At 44.0% G+C, this 8,552-nt stretch overlaps 1 protein-coding gene across 4 annotated transcripts in view; it reads left to right on the top strand.

Annotated features, from left to right (window-relative positions):
• Nucleotides 1-7,038: 7,038 nt before the first annotated feature.
• Nucleotides 7,039-8,552, top strand: part of CPM (carboxypeptidase M) — a 211,192-nt gene continuing 209,678 nt past the window's right edge. For 2 of the 4 annotated variants that reach the window (XM_069229190.1, XM_069229191.1), the window contains exon 1: nt 7,039-7,198. In XM_069229190.1, the coding sequence (XP_069085291.1) occupies nt 7,190-7,198 (9 nt within the window). In that variant the 5' untranslated portion in view covers nt 7,039-7,189. The remainder of the gene's footprint in view (nt 7,199-8,552) is intronic. The other 2 variants (XM_069229187.1, XM_069229186.1) reach the window with 2 other exon arrangements.

Below are 8,552 nucleotides of genomic sequence, written 5' to 3'. Positions count from 1 at the left end.
GCTGTTTTAGTGGTGCACACCCCTAAAACATTGCATATCTTAGTGGAATCGTTTTCAAGTTTGCTATATTGTGGCTTTTGGCCAGAGTAAGAAAAGTATGGAGTCCCTAAGAGTTCTTAATCAATCCCTGAGCTCAGTTCACAGTTTTATTTGGGCAATGTTACACTTGGCATCATTGGTATGGTCTACCCTAACTTTTTGCCCTACTTCCCAGGTTGCTTCCGTGTGCTGGACTCTGTTTTTGCTGTTTTGTTTGCTCTGGACACTTTACCACTGCTGACCAGTGCTAAAGTGTAAGTGTTCCCTGTATGAATTATATGTGTACATTGGCTTATCCGTGATTGGCATATTTGATTTACTAGTAAGTCCCTAGTAAAGTGCACTAGAAGTGCCCAGGGCCTGTGAATCAAATGCTACTAGTAGCCTGCAGCACTGGTTGTGCCACCCACGTTAGTAGCGCTGTAAACATGGCTCAGACCTGCCACTGCACTGTTTGTGTGTGTGTAGTTTTAAACTGCCAATTCAACTTGGCAAGTGTACCCACTTGCCAGGCCTAAACCTTCCCTTTTTATACATGTAAGGCACCCCTAAAGTAGGCCCTAGGTAGCCCCATGGGCAGGGTGCAGTGTATGTTAAAGGTGGGACATGTACTTATGTGTTTTACATATCCTGACAGTGAAATACTTCCAAATTCGGTTTTCACTGTTGCAAGGCCTATCTCTCTCATAGGTTAATATGGGAGCTGCCTTTAAATATCATGAAAGCGCAGATTCCCTTTGGGAGCAGATAGAAATATGGAGCTTAGGGTCTCTGAACTTACATCTTTTAGTGAAGTTGGTTTTTAGATTGTGTGTTTGAAAATGCCACTTTTAGAAAGTAGGCATTTTACTGCTTAAACCATTCTGTGACTTTGCCTGTTTGTGGATTCCCTGTCTGGGTCTGTTTAACAGTTGGGCTTTTTGCACCTCTCCTCTAGACAGTGACACAAAGGGAGCTGGGGTGAGGCCTGCAGATCCTGATGGTCCCTCTGGGCTGAGGGGGGTGAGGAGTGGTCACTTACACCTGAAAGGACTGTGCCTGCCCTCACACAATGCAGTCTCCAACCCCCTGGTGTGTGGCTGGGGCCTGGCCTGGGCAAGGCAGGATCCTGAAAACAACAGAGATGTCTTTTTGAAATAGGCCTTCTTCAAAGGCAGAAAGGGGTATAAGAAGAGCACGTAAAACCCCTGAAAATCAGATTACTTCTGGAACCAAGACGAACCTCTGCCCGGGAGAAGAGCTGGAGAAGCTGGAGGAGGAGTAGTGCCCTTTGCCTGTGACTGTGCTCTGCTGGGTTGGCCTGCAGTAGCGGCCTCTACCTGGGAGAGGACAAAGACTGACTTTTGTGTGACTTCCCACTGGTGAAGAATCTCCAAGGGCTTGAACTGAGCTTGTCTCCTGTTGTTGAAGTCTCAGGGACAACAAAGACGTCTCTCTGCCAGCACTTGGGCTTCTGCTGAGAGTTCTGCCTGCCAAGTGGTGCCCTAACCTGTCTCTGGGCCCTTGAAAGGTGCAGCTGGTGGAAAAGGACAGAAATCCATGCAAAGAACGCAGTGCGGGGAAACTTTCAACGTACCACCTGCCTCGTGGCTGCTAAACGACGCACCGCCAGCCTCATTGCTAAAATCGATGCTCCGCCTGCATCGCAGCTGGGAGATCGACACAATGCCGCTAGAGAAATGACGTGCAACACCCGCAGCGCCTGCTGTTAATGACGCAGCCGTGCAACCGGATTTCAACGCATCGCTGGATGCAGAAAATCAATGCCTGCCGGGACCCGAGGTGCCTGACCACAATAGACGCATCGCTCTCTTACGGGAGAGAAGAAACAATGCACTCCGACCCGACCGGAGGAGGAACGACACACGGTCTCGCTTGAAAGTGAGAAAATCAACGCATTGTTGGCCTTTTCTGACGCACACTCGCCCGTGCGACTATATATTGATGCTACTGAGGTACTTTTGTGCAATAACAGCGTTTTAGTTGTTTTCTAAGGATTTAAGACTCTTTTTCTTTTTTAAATTCATAACTTGAATTGTGTATGTCAGATTTTTATCGTTTTGGTCTTGTTTTGTTTAGATAAATATTACCTATTTTTCTAAACCTGTGTTGTGTCAGTTTGTAGTGGATTCACTGGTTTACTGTGTGTGTTGGTACAAATACTTGACACATTGCTTCTGAAGTTAAGCCTGCCTGCTCGTGCCAAGCTACCAAGGGGGTGAGCGGGGTTAACTGAGGGTGATTTACCCTGACCAGAGTGAGGGTCCTTGCTTGGTGACCACCAACCAAAGACCCCATTTCTAACAGGCAACCTTTTTTTATTTCTCTGGTACTTGGCATGCAAGGCGAATGCTGCTCGCTTAAGGCTCAGTAGGGCTGCTGGTTCCCTAAAGAGTGTAAAGACTTGATAAACCTTTACCTCAAAATCTATAATTTTCAGTACAACCCAACAGCAATATATGGGGCGGGTGTGGGGATAATGGAATGTGAAGCCCTTTCAGGTTGAAGAGGACCAGATCTGCAGAAGACTTCTTAACCTCCCTCCTATCACCTCAAATTATATCTCACATGCAGAACGTAAACAACATTGTATCTCTATACCAATTAAGCTTGAGACGCTTTTACTGTGGATAAAAGTTTGGGCTAGCTTTAACAGGGAAGTTATCTCGGACTGTCTTAGTTTGGAAGGAGACCTGTCAATACCCTTGGTGAATTAGATTTTGTAGTCCCTAGCAGCCATTGGGCATAGTGACTTGTTTTCTAACCCAACAAACCTGAATAAGTCATACAGGCTGCAAGTTAACTCCAGATTTATTGAGTATATAACCTCTCTAAGTAAAGGATGTGCCCTTAGCAAGCCTTGTTCCAAAGATCATTATATTCTTTTGGCTTCAGGGGAAATGGCCTTTTACCTCTCCCTAGAACTTCGATGGGAAAGGCCGCTCCTCTTTAGATTTGGATTGGGTACGGTGTGGCACCTGTTGAGCTTCCCTGGAGTGTTTGACTATTGGGGGCAATGCTTGTCGCAATGCCCCTCTGATGGGGTATCATCGCAGTCTCTGACGCATTTTATGTCTTTTTCATTCTTTTATAGTCTTTTCATTTCCATCTGCCTTAAAGGTATTTTGAGGCTTCAAGTATTTGCTAGATGTATTGACGTCCTCTCCTATCTGAGCCTGTTAGACAGCCCACAGGTTTGCTACGGTATTTTCCACTGTGAGTTACATGCAGGAAAACAATGGACAGTTAGGTCAGCAACACCTTTTAGCAATTTCAAGTTAAGTCATTTTGCTCATGATGAGGATGGTTTTCAAACTGTAGCTGGGTGGGATTTATTTGCCCCTTCTGCACCTGGTATTTTATTTTATGGTGTATCTTTTAAGTTAATTACAATGCTGCTTGATATTATTGTTTGAATGTTCTTATATGATTTTATTGCAAAATCGAATAAAGTTATTTTGACTGATTGACTGACGGATATAACTCATGCTAGTGCCCTGCTTCTTCAGGTCATCATACACAATGCGGTCATCCATTGGTGATCCAGCTGTCATTCTTTCTACTATCACCTCTATGGCCTTGATTGCAGCAGACAACCCCTAAATTGAGTGGTTGGATGTGTGAAGCATAAGGGGTGTGAGAGGAGGCCACTTCAAGGGTACAGTAGGAGGGATTTCCTTCAGCAGCCTCAGGCTCCAATCATGGTTTCCTCAGCAGACAAAAGGTCTACACACTCCCCTAGACTGCTAGCTGTTCCTTCCATCATCCTGCAAGAGATTATTAGGCATCTGTTCAGGAGGAGGAACATGAGCTTACTACTGGCTGGTGGTGCAGGTGTTGTCCACTGGGGCCACAGGATGCCAGAGCCAGGGGGAGGCAGGTTCATAGGCATGCTCACACCTTCCCACATTTATGGTCTATGCCCAAGTCTCCGTCTGGTTATCCTCATACCTCTCAATCTAATCCTGCAGCATTTTCTTGTGCTGTGTTTGCTCACCATAACAAGATATAATATATTTTGTATGCAGCTTCAGCTCCTTCATGAACATGGCTGACAACATTATTTACCATAATGAATTTCCGGTGCAGCATGCACATATTTAAATGTTGACATTGTTAGCCAACCCTCTTTCATTCGGACAAAAAGAAAATGTGACTGAGTGCACGTTTGGCCTAGGCATGTGTCTGTATATTTTAAAGATATTTAATCTGCAGCTCACAACCAGAAATTGGATTTGTAGTTGTAATTTGCAACATTATCACTTTTGTGTCATGGCAGCGGATAGCCATTTCAAGAAAGGATTGAAGGGCCAAAGACTGAAAAAAAAGATTGATCAACCCTTTGTATGCTAATAAAATACCAGAGGAATGCCACAGGAAAAAAACAAAGATACACTCATAATCTGAACCATGATCTCTGTTCCACCCTGATGGGTACACTGGAGATACATCACTATTAATAAATCATTACATCATTGAGAAATCCGTAAATATGTATGTTATTTATCATGTTACACTTTAACCTGTAGTGCACATGCACATAGACAAACCTGAACCTTAAACGACAGACAATGAAGTTAAGGTGCGCCCCCTGTATAATACCTACATACAAAAATAATTTGCATTTGGACTACTCATTAGACAACAAGGAGAACACAGCATAATGCCTGTGGGAAAACATCAAAAGAATTTGTGTTCAGAAGAATTGATGAAGGTGGACGTTTGGAGCATTTTCAACACAACCTTTTTTAAATGCTTTATTACATCAACTAAAGAAGAAGATTTGGTGTAGTGACTAAGTCAACCTGGGGACCTGGCTTTGAATCCAGCTTTGAACTACACTGAAAATTGTGCAGTTCTGAGCAAACCATTTTATTTTGTGAAGATGGTGTAATTTTGTGTAACTGTGTGTAATTCAAAGCTCTAGGCACCCACTTGATGCATGCAGTCTTGCTTTGTTTCCATCACTACCCATAATATACAATGCTTTGTTGCTCCCCAGCTAAGTCTGGGCTATTACAATATAAACAAATACATGTCTCTACACTGTGAAGTTATCCCCCTTATTCAGCTCTGTGAATGCTCCTTCCTTCTGAGCTCTTTGTGAGCCCCTCTCATTTTGTGACATTCACTTCGAAACCCTAGATAATTTTCTGTATCCCAACAAATGCGCCACACCTTTAATAGTGTACTTATAAGTCTACTTTTTGGTGTCTGAAGGAGCACTTTCTAGTGTTTTTTGAGAAAGAGAACCCCCTACATACACAAATTCTTATTCCTTTTAGCATTTTTTTATGTCTTAATTTGCTTTTAGTAAGAAAATAAACCTTTCTTTTCTGTGTGTCAGACTGCACACAGGCACAAGATTCGCTTACTATGAAACATCTTGCAGACATCTGATGCTCGCAGGTCTGTTATATACGTTTGAAGTTCCAGCAGTGCTTAGTGTCTGAGTGGAAATAATTGCCAAAACCAATAGATCTGGCATTAATGTGCCGATGCATGAAAATACAGGCATGCATGAATGCTGTATGTGTGTGTTAGCACATTAAAGGCAGATATATTGTCAATGTGTACTCATACTGGCTCTGAGAATGTGCCTGCATTGCGTGGAGTGGTAGTCCTACCAGTGCCGCTTGAAGTATTAGCCTCCACCCCCCGAAGTTTGGATCTAGTTGCACCCCTGGTGCTGCATATGGACTATTATGCCTGGTGGAGATAGTTTGTTCAGTCCTTGGGTAAAGGAAGCTATAAGCTGACAAAAGTCAACATTGTTTTATGTGTACCTTACAAAAGTGTGGGTTTTCTGTCTAAATCAGGAGAGTTTGCATAGATATCCTTACTGCACTCAAATTTACTCATCATAGACCTGCTAAACATAAGTGTGAGGTCTTAAGATCTGATATCACTTTCTTAGAATGTCACTTCCTGTAGAGTCATGGATTGAGATGACACTTCCTGTAATGTCATTTCCTGTAGTGTGAAGTGCGATGTCACGCACTGTGATGTCACTTGCGGGTTAGTCCCCCCACTTCTTTTTAGGGTCGAGCCTGCGAGTGCATGTGCAAGCGCATGTGTCTCACGTGAGACATTGTTGTGTTCAGTAAAAGGCTTGGAGCCCGCCTGTTGCTCACCATTTGTTGGTTTGCGTGGCAATCTTCTTTACAGCTTCATAATTCGTCAAGGAATGCCTGGCATCATTTCCATTCCTCTTGTGGAGCAGGGATCAAGCAATAATTTATTTCAACTTAATTAGTGCCCATCTGCTGCTCCCCACGTGATCAGGGTACAATTTCGTTCTAACTTCCATGCCCCACAAACAGAAGGCTTTGACTGGCAAAAACGTGCCCAGCAGGACAAACAAAATTGCAAAGTTTTATTTTTTAAAGCTAATTTTAATTTATTTTGTTTAGTTGTTTTTTCTCCGTTTCCACTCATGTTTTTGTTTTGGGTCGTGGGCGCTGTTGTCAAAAGATGACAATTCACTTGTTCGAAATATGCGAGACCTATTGCATTGCAAATGCTTGTTTTAGGACTTGTGACTTGGGTATCTTGAGTTACTTTGGCACTCTTTGCAAGAAAGTCTGGGTGTGCTTAACAGAGTCATCATTTGAAGACCCTAAATAAATAGTAAATGCCTGGATTCTGTGATCTGTGTGAATTTCAGTAGGAACTGTATAATTTCCACCTCCGTCGGCGTGTACGACTTTCTTCCGCGCTCTAGGATCGGGGAGTTTGGTATTTACAGCCCAGGCCTCATGCTGGCTTTGCCCCGGGCCCCTGGTTCCCCTTCTGACTCTCTGACTGCCAGTATTCTCAAGTAGGGGCTTGTTCTTGTTTTAGGTGAGACATGACAGCAAGCAGGCAGGCACAAGACTGCCGGACAGAGCTCCCCTGCAGACTGCCTCGGGCCCTTCTCAGGCTGGGGCGTGGAGGAGGACACGGGGCGGCACCAGGCAGCTGCGGGTGGAGCGTGGGCGGCGACTGAGTCTGCCGAGCTGAGCAGGCGACAGGCACTGCCGGACCAGTTCCTGTCAGCGCGAGGCTCAGGGTGGGCTGCCTCGGGGATACCGGCGCAGCACGAGGCGATGCCACTGAGGTAGTTCAAGGAAGAAAGGCAGGTCCCATAAAGAAGCCCCGCGTGCTCGAGATGCTCAAGGTAAACAACTTGCGTCCACTTCACTTTTTTATTTCTAGATCTCTCTTTTTAAATGTGATGTTTGTCAGTACCACTCGCGACTGTGTCTGTTACACTATACGAAAAGCTTTCTCTCTTATGTTGGGCTCTGTAGTGGAGGTCGATAGCTTCTGATATTTAGGAATCGATGTACTAGGAGATGAAGCAGTGTGTCCAGGATCACACAATTCGGGATTAGAATGCAAGTAATCTGGACCTGTATGAGCCACATTTCCTACAAGATAGCAGTGCTCTCCGTCTCATTTTCATGAATTATCTTACGCCTGAAAATTTAAAATAAAATTGATGAAATACCTAAAGTTGTAGTGTATCTATAAAATCTCTACGATATATAACAGTTGATGAATTCATTCAGGAGCGCTCATAGGCTCTATAAGGGTTGAAGTCAGTATCATTTTTTCGCCCCTCGAGGCCATTCATTTTGCGGTATGCAGTGTATGTATCAATGGTTAATATAATTGAAACTTTATGTAACTGCACCATATTTATTTAGTCCTATAATTGTATAGCGCCAATGTGTTGCATTACGAGACACTTCAGTTCTTTGTGTGCTGTTAACCCGTCGCAGGTAAGACCTTACTTGCCTGCGTGAAATATTTACAAACATTGGGATTGATTGTGAGTAAACTGATTTTCCAGGGCCAATCTAAACGTGCTTATTTTGCCAGAAGCTTTCCAAAAGTCTATCTTATTAAAGTAATATTGAATTATGTGAGCGCCTGAATTCCTGGAGAACTTTGACTTGTGCCCTGGAAGCCCGCCCGTGAAAGCTTCGGCTCGAACTCTGTGTACACTTGGTTGTAAATGTCCACACGCTATGCCCGGGTTACGATTACACAGGCTGTGAACGGATGGTGCACTGTACAAATATCTTGTAAATTACATACAGACGGCAATGCCGGCATTTTAGCCTGTTTTTAACGCTCTCGTTTTGGGGACAGAATGAAAGGGGGATTGTCTTCGTGGGCGTAGCCAAATGGGTGTTGGATTGATTGGACTGAGCCCAAGTGTCTGAAAGTCATGTAGCCTGCACTGCAAAGCGAGGCCCCCAAGGCACAGATATCACAGTATCACTCTGAAGTTGATTGCGCTGGTGGCCCAATGTCAGCTGTGAATAGCTGCGCACCTAGGCCCAGATTTATACTACATTTGCGCTGAGTTAACGTCATTTTATTTGACGCAAACTTACTCCATATGTATATTTTGACGCTAGACTAGCCTAGCGCCAAAATATTGGAGTTAAAGTCATTTTTTTTTATGTGTGAAACCACCTTGCGCCAATAAGATGCAAGGTGGACGTTCACATCTAAAAAAC

The sequence above is a fragment of the Pleurodeles waltl genome, chromosome 4_1 (assembly GCF_031143425.1).
Source record: "Pleurodeles waltl isolate 20211129_DDA chromosome 4_1, aPleWal1.hap1.20221129, whole genome shotgun sequence".
Classification (NCBI taxonomy): domain Eukaryota; kingdom Metazoa; phylum Chordata; class Amphibia; order Caudata; family Salamandridae; genus Pleurodeles; species Pleurodeles waltl.
Note: the sequence above shows the minus strand (reverse complement) of the source record. Positions and strands in the feature narration are given on the sequence as shown.